At 41.6% G+C, this 17,500-nt stretch overlaps 2 protein-coding genes and 1 long non-coding RNA gene across 8 annotated transcripts in view; 2 read left to right on the top strand and 1 right to left on the bottom strand.

The window, feature by feature from the left end:
- LOC127977289 (WASP homolog-associated protein with actin, membranes and microtubules) overlaps nucleotides 1–2,177 on the top strand; it is an 8,123-nt gene extending 5,946 nt beyond the window's left edge. The window contains exon 10 of the mRNA XM_052582111.1: nucleotides 1,650–2,177. Coding sequence (XP_052438071.1) covers nucleotides 1,650–1,930 — 281 coding nt within the window. The 3' untranslated portion in view covers nucleotides 1,931–2,177. The remainder of the gene's footprint in view (nucleotides 1–1,649) is intronic.
- Nucleotides 2,178–3,302: 1,125 nt separating this feature from the next.
- The window catches only part of LOC127977290 (homer protein homolog 2), a 17,840-nt gene continuing 3,642 nt past the window's right edge, over nucleotides 3,303–17,500 (bottom strand). For both annotated transcript variants that reach the window (XM_052582114.1, XM_052582112.1), the window contains exons 2-9: nucleotides 14,714–14,870; nucleotides 13,874–14,005; nucleotides 13,208–13,300; nucleotides 7,959–8,095; nucleotides 7,571–7,715; nucleotides 7,306–7,416; nucleotides 5,161–5,241; nucleotides 3,303–4,361 (exon numbers count right to left, since the gene is read on the bottom strand). In XM_052582114.1, the coding sequence (XP_052438074.1) occupies nucleotides 4,173–4,361; nucleotides 5,161–5,241; nucleotides 7,306–7,416; nucleotides 7,571–7,715; nucleotides 7,959–8,095; nucleotides 13,208–13,300; nucleotides 13,874–14,005; nucleotides 14,714–14,870 (1,045 nt within the window). In that variant the 3' untranslated portion in view covers nucleotides 3,303–4,172. The remainder of the gene's footprint in view (nucleotides 4,362–5,160; nucleotides 5,242–7,305; nucleotides 7,417–7,570; nucleotides 7,716–7,958; nucleotides 8,096–13,207; nucleotides 13,301–13,873; nucleotides 14,006–14,713; nucleotides 14,871–17,500) is intronic.
- LOC127977292 (uncharacterized) overlaps nucleotides 16,555–17,500 on the top strand; it is a 1,527-nt gene continuing 581 nt past the window's right edge. For 4 of the 5 annotated variants that reach the window (XR_008158166.1, XR_008158169.1, XR_008158165.1 and 1 more), the window contains exons 1-3: nucleotides 16,555–16,685; nucleotides 16,844–17,116; nucleotides 17,429–17,500. The exon at nucleotides 17,429–17,500 is cut by the window's right edge. This is a non-coding gene — a long non-coding RNA (uncharacterized LOC127977292). The remainder of the gene's footprint in view (nucleotides 16,686–16,843; nucleotides 17,117–17,428) is intronic. The other variant, XR_008158167.1, reaches the window with a different exon arrangement.

The following is a 17,500-nucleotide window of genomic DNA, read 5'->3' as shown; positions in this document are numbered from 1 at the left end:
GAAACAGGGATCCTTTTGCTAGTCACCCATTGTTACGTGAACACAGATTGTAATATACTGCCAGTTACTTTACACAAATGGATGAATGATGAATGAATGAATAAATACCTTTAAATTCATCCATTCATTCAGCATTCTGTGCCAATTTGAATGACAGTATTGGTATTCTCCTTGATTGTTATAGCAGTGTGTGTGTACTGTAATGATATAGTATGCGTGTTCCCTCATGGTCAGTAAATGCAGAAGAACATGCTCAACTATAGTGCTTTGTATTTCATCAGGAACTAATTAAATTTGACCTCATCCCCTTCGTTTTTATTCTTCCTCCAATTCCTCTTTGTCTCTCACTACCAGGATTCATTTTCCACAGCTCATGATCACTTGTGCTCCTGTGTACATCTGAAGAGATTCTGTGTGTCATCAGTTTTGCTGCTTAATGTTCACACATGGAGAAATGTGCGCTGTTTGAGTTCATTCTTGGATGCTCCAGTTAATGATATTGTGTTTTTGTTTGTGTTGTGTTTGTGAGAACATGGTTAAACCTGTGCAAAATGGTGTTTTTGTGTAGAATTTTGCAGAAAACACTGAGCAAATTAGAGCGTGCCTTCAAACAGGTGAAATGTGTTAAAGATTTTAAGGGTTTGGAAATTAAGCCAAATAAATCAGTTATAGTTTGTTAGCAATCGAGAAAAACTGTAGTAAACAACAGGCAGGACCAATTAAATTGTGAGCGCTGATGCTCCCTAGTTTTTGTGTTGCATTGTGGGATTTTTCAGGGAGCAAACATTCAAGTGCACTGGGAGGATTTTGTGATTGACACAGTCCTGACTCCCTGATCAGTGCCCTGACTAGTGAACAAGGGAGCTGATTGAGACGCACCCTATGATCAGGTCTGGTGCAGGGGTAGATTCGGTAGGGTCGGTCCTAGAGGGCCACAGTCCTGCAGAGTTCAGCTCTCTGTAGTTTAGTGATCCTGAAGACCGTGATGAGCTTGTCCAGGTGCGTTTGGTTAGGGTTAAAGCTGAACTCTGCCTCTCTAGAACCGAACTTACCTACCCCTGGTCTGGTCTAAACCAGATTCTGTGTGTGGAAAAAAAGTTACAATACTTTATACAGTAATTATACTGAAATTGAATATAACTGATATCCCCCATACATTTATGTTGGGTTTACCCTGGGGTCACCGCTGCTCTTATGCTAGGCTCTTGTCCAGAACAGAAGCACACCACCAATCCTAACTGTATGCTAATTATCAGTCATCTTTGATGATAGTGGTCCTGACAGAAATAATTGAGTTGATTTGAATTATTTTATTATTCACAGAACTGCAATTCCAGGGGCAAGGAACTGCAAAATCTCAAATAAAGTTCTCGAATGCTGTTTTCTCTGTGTTTCATCTTAAGGAAAGAGTTATGAATAGTTTATGTATTCTCAAAAAAATATATATTCTAGTATAGTTTCTTGTACTTAAGAGTTCAAGTTTTTGTAAAATCTTCTTAAAGTTAAATCCTCAAAGCTGAGCCAGTCATTAAATAGAGAGGATTCATAGTAGGACAAATATTAAGAGCTGTGTAAACTTCTGTTTGTTTAGTTTGAGAGACAGTAGTGAGGTTACACCCGTTTGAGAGCATGACATGTTTGTGATGCAGGATCGATGGACGAGCTGTTGGCGTCGCTGCAGCGTGGACAGAAACAGCTGCGGAAGGTCACGGTCAGCGCAGAGAGCGGTGATGTCAGGAACAGCCTGATGTCAGCCATCCGTCAGGGCGTGGCCCTGAAGAAAGTCCCGCCCTCCAGTGGCCCCTTGCACAGCACAGACTCGGAGCTCGAGCGCAGCATCAAAGCTGCCATGATGAGGATGAAGAAGGTGTCTAACGACTCTGATGATGAAGGACCATCAGACACACCGTCTGGAGACTGGGAGAATTAAACGTGACCATCTAAGATTCACAAACACTGCTGCTGGAAAATGTCGTTTCAGTTGCCATTTCAGATTGTCATAGCTAACTTTGCCTAACTTTGGGTTTTTGCACTGATATGTCTTGTCGTAGAAATATATAAATAATTTTCCATGAAAATATAGCCAATTACACTAAACATTAGAAATGTGTGAATAACATCTGTGACTCTGATTTGATCTGTTAACACTTTCATTAAAGTGCCTGATCAAGATTGTAGCATCTGTATCTGTCTTTCTGTCTGTATGTGTTTGAGAGAAAGTCTATGCCTTTGAAGAAAGCTTTTCTTTTCTTGGAACTCTTGATAGTATCAAAGCCTGGACCAGTGATTCTCAAAATGTGCTAAACAAAACCTGACTGTGGAAATACACACCAACATATGCAATTCATTCAAATTTCAATTGTTATATTGTATATTTAAAAACAAGGGTATCCGGTGTCATTTCATTCACAAGTGCAGTATGGAGTACCTCAAGGCTCAGTACTAGGACCATTGCTTTTCACGCTTTACATGTTGCCCTTGGGAGATATCATCAGGAAACATGGTGTTAGCTATTGTATGATACGCTGCTCTAGATTTCTTTGCATCCTGACGAAACATAACAATTTGCAAAGTTAACAGAATGCACAGGTGATATAAACTGAATGATTATAAAAACCAGGTGTAAATTATTAACATGTAATAACTGAAAACACTGATGATGCACCAATGATGTTCGACTTCGCCAGTCGGAGTTCACTAAAAATAACATTCAAGAGGTGTGTGAACTTGCGAGCACGATGTCAAACACTGTAATATGCTCTGGTCCCCTCCCTGAGAGACCTGTCTGTTCCCCGAACTAGAAAATACAAAAAACGTCCAAGGGTTATTCCTGGATTCAATTAACAGTTCAACTTAGAATATACAGGTGCATCTCAATAAAATAGAATGTCGAGGAAAAGTTTTTTAAGTGTATTAAATAAATTCAACAGGGCAATGGCACATACAGTTTGTACAGTATAAAACCATTACGCCTGTGGGATATCACCACACATCAAATAAACCAACCAGTGTGTGTGTGTGTGTGTGTGTGTGTGTGGACCAGATGAAGGTGCGAGACACATCCTGAGTTTCTATGGAAACAGGCTTCATTACTGTGAAACCACAGAAATTGACAACCATAAAACAACTATATGAACAAACGTATTCACATCTGTAGCACAGTAAACTCACAATCAATAGCAGCTATGTGTGGGATGCAGGTTGCCAAGGCAACACATCCTCTCACCAATCAGAGGGTGAGAAAAAGACGCCCACTGCTTGAAGAGCCTCAAACATCACAAATAACTACAGAAACACAGAGATCTCTTTCAGAAACTAGATTTCCACAATTATTTATTTCACAATTTTGATCAACAAAAGTTTTTTTTAGTTTTTTTTTTCATAAAGAGGGGAAAAGGCTCAAGTTTCCAGTAAGGTGTGTGTGTTTTAGAGGGTGCCAAAGACACTCAGTGCTCTATAATACACCAGCCACAACATTCAAACAGCATCAAGAGAAAGAACAACTGCAAGGAACTGAGCAGAGAGTTCGGAAGCTCAAGCGCTCCGATCAGACTCAGAAAAGGCTGAGATTATTCTAAAAAAAGCATGTGTAAATTATCCCATCACCTGAATGCCACACACACACACACAAGTGGAGGAGCACATCACAAACACTGCTGAGCACGACACACATCTGCACCGAACATACTGCCTTCAGCACAGCAGATATTTGGCTCATATTTTCATCGATCAGAATAAGAATCATTTGAATGCGACTCCATCTCAAAAACACAAACAAACCAACAGAAGAAGCGAAAGAAGAGAGGTGCGTCCTGCTGCCTGAGGCGTGTATTGCATGAGGAGCGTCTCGAGGCCTCGTGTTAAACAGGACGATTGTCAGAAGAGTTTATGAGGGAAGGCGGAGAGACAGAGAGAGCGCCACCTTCAGGCACTTAGTGATTCTGCAGTTCACGTGTGTTTGTGCATATCAGCGATTCCAAAGGGCCCTGAGATCTGCAGCGGCTAAATACACCCTTCAGTCCGTGTGTGTGTGTGTGTGTGTGTGTGTGTGTGTATAAGAGTGAGAGAGAGAGAGAGAGAGAGAGAGAGAGAGAGAGAGAGAGTGAGTGTGAGAGAGAGAGAGAGAGTGTGTGAGTGTGTGTGTGTGAGAGAGAGAGAGTGTGTGTGTGTGTTCAGTTATCGACGCCCAGTTTAGAAATGCTCTGCCGAACTTCATGGAGCTCATCAATCTTCCCGTCCAGAACGTCCATGAACCTCTTGAGCTCGCTCTTCATGTTCTTCTGGTTCTGCTGACTGTCGTCGATCTCGCTCTGCAGGAGCGTCATCTTCTCGCTCAGGCCTCTGTTGGCCGTTTCTGCAGCCTGTAAAACATTAGCAGCATCAGTAAACCTCACACAGAACCAAAGATTCACACATTCTCACAGCATCAGTATTCCTGGCGTGAGGTTAAAGTTCAGCGCGGGAAACAGAGACAGACGTCTACAGTTCGGCACATGGCTTTATCTCGAAATACAGCAACACAACAGCTCAGTGTTTGTGTTTCCTTTTCTTCACACAATTATGATTTTCCCTCAGATTCAATGATTTTTTAAATCTTCACGTGTTTCCACACACCTCAGATTCAAGATGTTTAAATAAAGCCGATGTTGCTATTCTTGGCTTTGTCTAGTAAGTTACTGTTCTGAATCAGCTCATCAAGGATCATGACGCACATCCGAGCAGCAAACACTGACGGCATCTGAAACATTTTTCTGTATGTTTAATGAGTTATTTTGGTGTTTGCAGAGCTGATCATACGGTTTTGGGGTTGTTTTAAATGTTTATCACAAGATATTCTGTGCAGACAGCTGAAGAAACACTGCATAGATTTATATTGACAGAACATACAGCATCTGTATTGTGGATTAGTGATCACAAACATTAGAATCACATGAGCAGATACAGCTCTAATCCAGATATATGACATTTGAAAAAGCTATTTCACTGCTTTAGTCCGATAGAAAAACTCAACTTCACAAATGCAAATCTATATCAGCTGTCACGTCATCAGTCTGAACACCAAATAATTTCATTTAGACTCAAACACGAGCAGAAGAGAGGATTCTCAGCAGAGGAACGTGTGTGTGTGTGTGTGTGTGTGTGTGTGTGTGTGTTGTTCACCTGTAGTTTGGCCGTGACACTTTCACATTTGGTCACGAGCTGCGGGATGGTTTCTGCCTGTTTGCGCAGGTCCTCGAGCTCCTGAAAAACACCATCAAACGTGTGTGTGTGTGTGTGAGAGTGTGTGTGAGAAAGTGTATTAGGGGCCATACAATCCATAATTCATTCTGGCACTCTCACACACTTACATGCTCCATTCACAAACATGCATTTCTACACCCTCACACACACACACACACACACACACACACACACACACACACACACACACACACACATTCTCCTTAGACACATATTTCTACCTTTTTTTTGTGGTATCCATTACTTCCTGTTTAAGCAGGAAATCACTCAGACCGGGAAATACATGTTCAGCTCTTCCTCATAATTTTACAATGATGCTATTCAAAATCATCCTGTTTTCTTTTCAAGTACATACTTTAAGTTTTTAACTTTAACATTTCATTATGTAACCTACATGTTCTACCAATGTTACATTTTTTTACTTGCTCTGGCAAAATTTTCACAGGCCTTGCCACAATCAATAAATCAATAAATAAGACTTATTGTTTTCATTGTTGACTAACATTGTGTTGTAATAAATTATAACATTTTGCACAAATAGATACAACAGTTCAAAGATAAAACTGAAATGAACCATGCTTTTTCAGGTCTTTCCAATTCCATTTTTTCAGGATTCCAATTGCCGATTTTATTTATTTATTTTACAAATCAAACGAGCTGATTCCCATACTCATCACAATTTTTTTTTTTTTTTTTTTACATTTATTAAATGTTTATTTTGCTCTGTTACTGGCCAAACTAACCTTAAACAAACAAACAAACAAACAAACAAACAAACAAAAATATATGCAACATGAAGCAGCAAAACAAAAACATCAGATGGGATGAATGAATATTTAATTATTACTCTTTATTAATATTAGTAGTAGTAGTGTCTTGTTACCTAAAGTATATGTATGTCTGCACTATGTTTGTACTCTCTGCACTAGAAGCTCCTGACATCAAGACGAATTCCTTCTGTGTGTAAACACGCTCAGCGATAAAGCTCTTTCTGATTCGGATGAAAATGCGAATTCAATCTCTGACAGCAGGTGGCGCCTGTAGATCAGCAGCAATCAAGCGTTTCCTGGGTTACTGCTGTGCACAGCCATGTGCTAATTAACACTCTTTTGATATGTATTTAACGATGGTAAGATTAAGAAGAAAATGCCATCAAAACTTTTCTGAAGACAGTTCTCCTCAGAAATACATTCAGATTCACCCCACCCTAATTCCATAATTGTTTTCTTTCGATATTTAAATTAATTTGTTCTGTCAGGTAGCCTACAGTATTTTCTCTGCTTGCGCGACTATTCTCTCCTCTTTGTGTCTGTCTTCAGTACATCTGTCTTAAAGATAATATATCATGATGATCAATATGTTTGTGTTATCAAATGGCATCCTGTCAGGAATCACCTGGTCCTTTCTGATTACTGTCAATTACACCGGCGTTGCCAGATATTGAAAAACAAACAAAACATCCTAAAAATAAATAAACCACAATGAGTCCAAATCTTGAGTTATGAAAATAATAATATAAAGATATTCCTGTCCCTATCTTGCAACCTCACACTTTATTCACTTCCTAAATAAAGGAGAAGAAAAAAAAAAGAATCCATAACGCTTATAATACATGTATCTGGCAACAGGATTGAGGCTGAGCCGCGTCCTCAAATCACAACTCGCTCACCGGACGAGGCCATGTAACCTTTTCTCGATGATAATATTTATTTATTTAAACCCACATAGCTTGCTGAAATACTTCTGCGTCCGCCTCGTCTACATCCTCCACACTGATGAAGACCTGACCCCGTGACCCCGTGACCCTGATCACGCCTGACCTGCCTCCGTCTCCAACATACACTCTCTCACACATACACACCACGTTCTCTTACTTACACACATTTTCTTCAGACATACATTCGAGAGTGTGTGAGAGTGTGTGTGTGTGTTAATGTGAGATTGTGCGTGTGTGTGTGTGGGTGTATGTATATATTTATATATATATATATATATATATATATATATATGTGTGTGTGTGTGTGTGTGTGTGTGTGTGTGTGTGTGTGTGAGAGAGAGACTCACCTGTTCTTTTTCCTGTAGATCTGCTTCCAGCTCTTGAATTCTGAGACTCAGCTGAGCATTTCTCTCTCTCTCCAGATTCACCTCCTTACACTGATCCTCCAGCTCCGAGATCTACACACACACACACACACACACACTGTTAGCACTACAGCTCTTCAATCACACACACCTGAGCTCAATATGACAGTGAATGCAAACTACAGATTGTGATTCTGTAGCCGGTGGTTAAAGCTGTTGAGAGACGCTGCTTCTCCGCTCGTCTCACCTTGTGCCTCAGCTGGTTGTTCTCGTCCTGGCTCTGGGTCACTTTACTCTTCCAGCTCTCAGCCTTGCTGTTAGCCTCGTTCAGCGTGTCTGTCAGATGAGCATTGCTGTCCTTCAGCGCCTGCAGCTCCATCTCCAGCTTCTTACTGTCAGACACACACACACACACACACACACACACAGTTCAGCTTCACGTCTGCACTAGTGAAGACAAAGAGCTAACCATCTCTACTCCTACAGTGAAACACGCTGATCGACTGAACATCTCATCTATCAGTCGGATGATGTTCTGAATCTGATCGATAACGGTTGGTGTGATGCTTTAGTGCTGGTTATAAATATCAGAAATATGAATAAAGGAGCATCAGAGGAGTCAGTGAACGCGTCACCTCTGCTCCGCTACAGACTTCAGCCGGTCGTTCTCGCTCTTCAGTGCGGTGTCGTCCGGCACGTGTGAGATCTTCTCATCATCCGTTCCGTTGAAGCTGGACTCTTGATTGCCTGATTGGGTTTCATGGCCAGATTCCTGACAAATGACACAATTTCATGTTAACAGACCTCACTCACACACACACACACACACACACACACACTTTACTGACGTCTGATGCAAATAGCACACCATTGACTGCTTTACATTATTAAGATGAGTTTATATATAGTAAACAAAAACAAATGAATGTAAGGTTGTCACTGAAGCAATTTCGTGAAGTAATGCATTACTTTAAATTTACCATGATAGGAGTCCTATCATGACAGCTCTTGGAGGGATTGGCATTGTAATGTTACAATGTTAATGTGTTTGATCTTATATCTGAATAGATCTGCTGTTACCAATACATCCACAACATGTGACATCACCATCAGACCGATCGGAGTGTGACATCATCACCATCAGACCGATCGGAGTGTGACATCATCATCACCATCAGATTGATCGGAGTGTGACATCATCATCATCAGACCGATCGGAGTGTGACATCATCACCATCAGACCGATCGGAGTGTGACAGACCGGTGTGTGTATGTATGTATGTATATATATATATATATATATATATATATATATATATATATATATATATATATATATATATACACACACACATATATATATATATATATATATATACACAGTATTGTTCAAAATAATAGCAGTACAATGTGACTAACCAGAATAATCAAGGTTTTTAGTATATTTTTTATTGCTACGTGGCAAACAAGTTACCAGTAGGTTCAGTAGATTGTCAGAAAACAAATGAGACCCAGCATTCATGATATGCACGCTCTTAAGGCTGTGCAATTGGGCAATTAGTTGAAAGGTGTGTGTTCAAAAAAATAGCAGTGTCTACCTTTGACTGTACAAACTCAAAACTATTTTGTACAAACATTTTTTTTTTCTGGGATTTAGCAATCCTGTGAATCACTAAACTAATATTTAGTTGTATGACCACAGTTTTTTAAAACTGCTTGACATCTGTGTGGCATGGAGTCAACCAACTTGTGGCACCTCTCAGCTGTTATTCCACTCCATGATTCTTTAACAACATTCCACAATTCATTCACATTTCTTGGTTTTGCTTCAGAAACAGCATTTTTGATATCACCCCACAAGTTCTCAATTGGATTAAGGTCTGGAGATTGGGCTGGCCACTCCATAACATTAATTTTGTTGGTTTGGAACCAAGACTTTGCCCGTTTACTAGTGTGTTTTGGGTCATTGTCTTGTTGAAACAACCATTTCAAGGGCATGTCCTCTTCAGCATAGGGCAACATGACCTCTTCAAGTATTTTAACATATGCAAACTGATCCATGATCCCTGGTATGCGATAAATAGGCCCAACACCATAGTAGGAGAAACATGCCCATATCATGATGCTTGCACCTCCATGCTTCACTGTCTTCACTGTGTACTGTGGCTTGAATTCAGAGTTTGGGGGTCGTCTCACAAACTGCCTGTGGCCCTTGGACCCAAAAAGAACAATTTTACTCTCATCAGTCCACAAAATGTTCCTCCATTTCTCTTTAGGCCAGTTGATGTGTTCTTTGGCAAATTGTAACCTCTTCTGCATATGCCTTTTTTTTAACAGAGGGACTTTGCGGGGGATTCTTGAAAATAGATTAGCTTCACACAGACGTCTTCTAACTGTCACAGTACTTACAGGTAACTCCAGACTGTCTTTGATCATCCTGGAGGTGATCATTGGCTGAGCCTTTGCCATTCTGGTTATTCTTCTATCCATTTTGATGGTTGTCTTCCGTTTTTTTCCACGTCTCTCTGGTTTTGCTCTCCATTTTAAGGCATTGGAGATCATTTTAGCTGAACAGCCTATCATTTTTTGCACCTCTTTATAGGTTTTCCCCTCTCTAATCAACTTTTTAATCAAAGTACGCTGTTCTTCTGAACAATGTCTTGAACGACCCATTTTCCTCAGCTTTCAAATGCATGTTCAACAAGTGTTGGCTTCATCCTTAAATAGGGGCCACCTGATTCACACCTGTTTCTTCACAAAATTGATGACCTCAGTGATTGAATGCCACACTGCTATTTTTTTGAACACACCCCTTTCAACTAATTCAACTAATTGCCCAATTGCACAGCCTTAAGAGCGTGCATATCATGAATGCTGGGTCTCATTTGTTTTCTGAGAATCTACTGAACCTACTGGTAACTTGTTTGCCACGTAGCAATAAAAAAATATACGAAAAACCTTGATTATTCTAGTTAGTCACATTGTACTGCTATTATTTTGAACAATACTGTATATATACACACATATATATATATATATATATATATATATATTAGGGGTGTAACGGTTCACAAAATTCACAGTTCGGTTCGATACGATACACTGATGTCACGGTTCGGTACGTTTTAGATACAGCAAAATGTAAAAACATCTCAACTTTTCAGAATGTCGCAAGCGCACCGCGGGTCATGTGACAAGAACTAACCAATCAGCTTCATCCGTTCCCGTAACAACGTTGAAAGCTCAGCCAAGATGAAGGAACTGCTGATCATAGTTGTATATGGATTGCAATTTTGAAATACATTTAGTAGCAGAGCTACTGCAAGCGATTTTTAGAGCTGCAAATCCATTTATCCTTTGCTGAAATTTCCGCATCTTCATGGAGAGAGCAGGTCATTGTTGCTTAGCAAAGGCAGACGCCTCAGGGGCGCTTCTGCCCGAGCGCTTTGGAAAGGAGGAGAAAGCGGCGCGACTAGCATTTTCCACGCGTTTTTAGGCGCGATATGTGAATGGCCCCTACGGCGCTCGCTCACTCAGCACACGCTGAAGGCTCGTTGCAAAATGTCTAATGCATTTAACAGACCAGAAATAGAAGATCCTCCAATAACCAACAGGTCTGGTGTTTGGGTGCACTTTGGATTCCCTGTAAGCTATAATGGTGATGACAGAATGAATGGTAAATAGTAAGGTCTCATATCCGCGGCTATAATGTAAATGAAGCCTACCGATCGCTGCGGTGATGTCTTTTGCCCTGTTTTAATCCGTTGGAAATGTCGGTCTAAATGCTGCGGGGATAGTTTGTTGCGTGTATGTTTCTCCTTTTTTTCGTCTTTCCCCAGATACTGACACACTGAGGTGATGTCGGCGTAAATGAGTTGACATGTTTCAAGTATTCCCGCTGGTGTTTTTTTTTTATTTTATTCCCGCTGGTGTACCCTGTCATGTAGCAGATGCGACCGTTGTTTTTTTATCCACCACTCTCTTGCCATCACCATTATAGCTTAAAGGAAATCCAAAGTGCACCCAAACACCAGAACTGTTGGTTATTGGAGGATCTTCTATTTCTGGTCTGTTAAACGCATTGGCTATTTTGCAACGAGCCTCGCGTGCTGAGTGAGCGAGCGCCTGACTGAGTAGCCTAACATAAACATATAAGATGGTGTTTTTTTCTTCTTCGGGGGTGTCAGGGGCGTTGCCTGTTACGTAGTTTGGGTTATTGGGCTACCTTGTTGAACGCATATCATTATATTTCACTTTTTTTTTTCCAATATAATTAATTAGTTTAACGAACCGTTCGGTACATAATGCGTACCGCGTACCGAACCGAAAGCCTCGTACCGAACGGTTCAATACGAATATGCGTATCATTACACCCCTAATATATATATATATATATATATATATATATATATATATATATATATATATATATATATATATATATATATATATATATATATATATATATATATATAAAAAAAAAAAAATCGTAAGAACAAGTTTTGTTTTCTCGTTTTACTTAACTGTGCGCATGACATAACTTAATCATGGCCAGGACTTAACTGAAGACAGACACAAAGAGGAGAGAATAGTCGCAAGCAGAGAAAACACTGTAGGCTTCCTGACAGAACAAATTAATTTAAATATCGAAAGAAAACAATAATTATGGAATTAGGGTGGGGTGAATCTGAATGGATAAAATCAATGCACAATTTACTTAAAATGAGGGAACAAATTAAGTTGTGCACAAGACTTTATTATGTGCACCCACTTTCTAACCCCCCCCCCCCCCCAGCTTGTCATGTGTGGGGACCCTGACATAAGTTACTTGAAGCATAAAAATATCCACTTCGATTACGTTGCAGTTGTCTTAGAAATAAAGTGTTTATGACAAGTGAAATGAGAGTAAAATGAGATTTTCCCCGGTTGTTGTTTAAGAACATCAAGTCTGCTGCACTAGCTTTGCACTCACGACTCGCATCTTTTGCAGTGTGTCGAATGCACTGCCTTTTAGTATCTCCCTGCACCGCGGATGCGTCCCGTACACCACTGGACCTAGCAACACATCTAACTCCACGGATCAGGACAGGCCCTGGGCTCCTCCTGCGGCACACAAGGCTCAGCTTCATGTGGCGAGAGTGTGCAGACAGTTCCCCCCACGCTCACCTAAATCACACAGAACATCTCTGGGACATTATGTTTTGGTCCAGGTTACACCTCAGACGGTCCAGAAACTGTAGGTTGATATTTAGGTTGATCATTTTGATTTCCATCAAATGATGTGGCATCCTTTCACTCCTAACACATTACCCAGTCCATCTTAGTATAGATATCCAGAATGATATTTTCCTCAATGAGATCTGATGTGTTATCAAAGTGTTCCTTTAATTTTTGGAGCGGTGTAATTTTAAGCAACATAAACATGACAGAACATCTTGTGCAATCACTCAACCAGTGTTTCAACTATTAACTATTCCTACAGATATTTGTGTCCTTAAACGCTTGTTTCTGGGTCGACAGTTCATACGTAGTTCTGTTTCTTTAGCTTGTTTACTGCACACTTCATCACACAGAAGCTTTTAGACATGGTTTTGTTTTTTGTTGTAAGTCAGAAATGAGGAGGAGGCAGCTTCCCACAATATAAAGTCTATGGAGAGGGTTGAATTGTTTCCCCCAGGTGTGGGCGTGGCCTAAATGCGTTTTCTCTCCATTCCAAACCATGAAGTAAAATCTGAGATGAGTATATATGCATGTATATACGTATAAATTATATGCATAAATAATTTCTTCTCAGTTTAAACATTCTGTAGTTTCGGTCTCATTAGGGTCAGAAGAACCTGGAGGATTGTGAGTTTGTTCTTCAGATGACAATCATGTCATGTACCTGCGACTGATCACTGGACGTCTCCATCTTCTCCTGAGATTTTTCTCTGGCCAGTTTCGCTGCTTCTTTGACTTCCTGGAACTTCTCCGCAAACTGAGGTAAAACACAGAAAAAAATAAAATCAGGACAGGAAAATAACATGGATTGGGACTTTTAAACATCTGACTGTTAAAAAGCTTAGAAGATGAACATATGAACCTTCAGAAAGATTACTGCAGAAACATGCTGCGACCGTTTCAGATCATTATAATACATCAACATCAGAAACAGCCAAATCAAGTGTGTGTGTGTGTGTGTGTGTGTGTGTGTGTGATGATCTCAGTGTGTGTGTGTGTGTGTGTGTGTATAATGTCATGGGTATGACACAGGTATTACAAGGAGAGGGTGACTTATGAGGACATAACCCATGTCCCCATTTTTCAAAACACTTATAAATCATACAGAATGAGTTTTTTTGAGAAAGTAAAAATGCACAAAGTTTCCTGTGAGGGTTAGGGTTAGGTGTAGGGTTGGTGAAGGGCCATAGAATATACAGTTTCTACAGAATAAAAACCATTACACCTATGGGATGAACACACTTTACACAAAAACAAATGTGTGTGTGTGTGTGTGTGTGTGTGTGTGTGTGTGTGTGTGTGTGTGTGTGTGAGAGATGTATTGTCAGACCTTGGACAGCTGTTGTTCGGAGGCGAAGCCGAGTCCAAACACTGTGTTTGCGCGACTGTCGGCCCACTGACCAAACTTCTGCGATGTTTTAGTGAAGTTCATGTTGGGGGTAATTGTGCTGTTGATGATCACCTGAAAAAAAAGCATAAAAAAATAACACACACTTCATTTACGCGTGTTAATAAATAAAAGTGCTGATCAAATGTCAGTCCTTCATCTTTCACAACAATTCTACAATAATTCTCAAATTTCAATTACAATTGTTGTTGGAAACAGTTCAAGATAGCTGGACAGATCAGTTAGCAGCAAGAACACACACACACACACACACACACACACACACAGCTGTGTATTTTGTGTATTTGACCTAATTTCTTCAATTTCACTCTCACTGATTCTGTGTGACCCAGCCAGCCAAGCGTGATTTAACCTCAACACGTGTTAGAGAGTGTGTGTGTGTGTGTGTGTGCGCGCGCTGTCTGAGTGACAGTAGCAGGTGTGTGTGTCTGCTACTAACACACTAATGTGAGTGTGTGTCTGAGTCTTATATCTGCTCTCTAAGAGTGACAGCAGCAGGTGTGTGTGTGTGTGTGTGTGTGTGTGTGTGTGTGAGACTATCAGCAGGTCTGTGCTGTGACATCATCACTGCCGCCTCCATACTGAGGGACTGATCCAAATCTCCATGGCAACATGAACCATAAACCCTCTGCAGAGGAAGACCCTCAGTGTGTGTGTGTGTGTGTGTGTGTGTGTGTGTGTGTGATACCGTGGATTGCAGCATCAGCAGACTCTCTTACACTGACTCCATCAGACACACACACACACACACAGAAGTCTGACCTTTGACCCGTCCACGCTGATGATGCGGTAGCTGTTGCGTGTGCTGTCGTAGAAGTAGGAGACGGTAACGGCCTGTTTACTGGCGGGAACCCAGTTCTTCTTAGTGCTGGGATCGATCTGGAAGACATGAGCTCTGGTGGTGAAGATCGGCTGCTCCCTGCGACACACACACACACACACACACACACATAAAGATCAGCTCAGGTCACCACACACTGCAATCACTCTCGTCTGTGTGTGAAATCATCAAATTCAGCTTGATATTAATATTTAGAACATTTTAAATATAGAACTGACTGATTACAAGCAGTTATTACAGAGTGATGATGGGCAAAACAAGCCTCAATAACAGACAGATCCTCATCCGACTAAAGACCACTCACTCTACAAACACACACTTCATTTCTAAACATCTGATGATGAACATGAAGGGCTTTTCACCGAGTGCCAAATAAACCTCATCAGAAAAGCAGCTTCACAATGAAACCGATCCTTACGTGAGTTGAGCTGAAGAACACATTCAGGGAAACCAGTCTAAACACATGAAGCTTGTTCTGCTCAGCGACTTTAGATTAGTGCTTTACCATGAAGCCCAAATGAAGCACAGATACAGTACCAGCAGCACTTCACAACACAAGATAACATATTCTTCATGTAATAATTATAATTATTCATAATTGGGTTTTCTCTTTTCATTTTTTCTTTCCAAATTTGTATTCATCCACTCTCAAACCCCCTGTAGTTCCTTCATCAAGTTGTAAATGTAATGTTTCATACACGTCATGATGTTGATAAAGATTGGAATATATTTTAGGTCAACAGTAATGAGCAATTAGCGGTGTTTCAGGAGCACCGGTCACGTGAATGATGAGATGACACGACTCCAAATGCCTTTTACTTTACTGAAGTGTGGCAGAGAACAGAAAGATTCAGGACCGTCGTGTGGAGCGTAGAGGAAGTCACACGAGCACTTCACCAGATCTCAAAATAACCTGACAATGACGAGACGTGCGTGTGATTCACACATCATCACAGAAGCATCCAGAACATTCCCTGTTCTCAGCCGAGTCACGGCAGGAATGTGCCTCTACCTGCACACACACACCCACAGAGCCACACCTGAACTCTGACCTCAGCGCGCTCTGATTGGAGCAGACCGTGGAGTGGGAGGTGCTCTGACCAGACACACATTCCTGCAGGTCACCAAACGTCCAGAGCCACAGTCACACAGACTCCCGCTCCACAGCGGTTCACTTCTGATCCTTTAACTGACATCAGAACACACACAACACACACAACACACACAACACACACAACACCCCGACGGAAGCACGATCTCTCAGCTCCAGCTGCCGATCGATCAACATTTCAATGCTCTCCCAGCTTATTAGTGCATATTACTTCACACAGCGCGTGTCACCTGTTTAACGGGGATTGTGAGAGTGGTTTTTTTGGAAATTTTTTTTTTTTAATGACTTCATATGGAGGTCAGGAGGTGAAGCTCAATCAAAGCTGGAAAGTTGCCATTGAGTCATCACATTTATATCATACATAATACAGATAGTTTCAAAGCAGCTTCATGGCAATAAACAGGGAATAATGATTCAATCATCCTCAGAATTCAATTCTGCTGTAACAAACACAGTCCTGATCAATATCGGTCTTATTTTCCCAGAACAGATCAGACTGGACAAACTCAATCAGTGCAATGATGATTCAAGCTATCTTTTGTGTTATTTAGGCCTACTTCAATAACACAGAAGCCCACTAATGACAGAAAGATCTATTTCATTTCATATTAACATTTTAATTCCTTTAATATCTAAATAAAATTGGAGTCTAACGTTTCTCCCAATCATAGTTGTCATTTTTGGATAAGTAGCTCAGAGCCCTTCAACAAGAACTCTCACAGTCTTTTAGGCCACGACAGCAGATCCGGACCGATCAGCACTAGTGAGGGCTCATGACGCAGGTCCGGATCGATCAGCACTACTGAGGGCTCACGACGCAGGTCCGGACCGATCAGCACTACTGAGGGCTCACGACAGCAGATCCGGACCGATCAGCACTACTGAGGGCTCATGACGCAGGTCCGGACCGATCAGCACTACTGAGGGCTCACGACAGCAGGTCCGGACCGATCAGCACTACTGAGGGCTCATGACGCAGGTCCGGACCGATCAGCACTACTGAGGGCTCATGACGCAGGTCCGGATCGATCAGCACTACTGAGGGCTCATGACGCAGGTCCGGACCGATCAGCACTACTGAGGGCTCATGATGCAGGTCCGGATCGATCAGCACTACTGAGGGCTCATGACGCAGGTCCGGATCGATCAGCACTACTGAGGGCTCATGACACAGGTCCGGATCGATCAGCACTACTGAGGGCTCATGACGCAGGTCCGGACCGATCAGCACTACTGAGGGCTCATGATGCAGGTCCGGATCGATCAGCACTAGTGAGGGCTCATGACGCAGGTCCGGACCGATCAGCACTACTGAGGGCTCATGACGCAGGTCCGGACCGATCAGCACTACTGAGGGCTCATGATGCAGGTCCGGATCGATCAGCACTAGTGAGGGCTCATGACGCAGGTCCGGACCGATCAGCACTACTGAGGGCTCACGATGCAGGTCCGGATCGATCAGCACTAGTGAGGGCTCATGACGCAGGTCTGGACCGATCAGCACTACTGAGGGCTCATGATGCAGGTCCGGACCGATCAGCACTACTGAGGGCTCACGACGCAGGTCCGGACCGATCAGCACTACTGAGGGCTCATG

The sequence above is a fragment of the Carassius gibelio genome, chromosome B18 (assembly GCF_023724105.1).
Source record: "Carassius gibelio isolate Cgi1373 ecotype wild population from Czech Republic chromosome B18, carGib1.2-hapl.c, whole genome shotgun sequence".
Classification (NCBI taxonomy): domain Eukaryota; kingdom Metazoa; phylum Chordata; class Actinopteri; order Cypriniformes; family Cyprinidae; genus Carassius; species Carassius gibelio.
The sequence above is the reverse complement of the archived record's forward strand: the minus strand, read 5'-3'. Positions and strand labels throughout refer to the sequence as shown.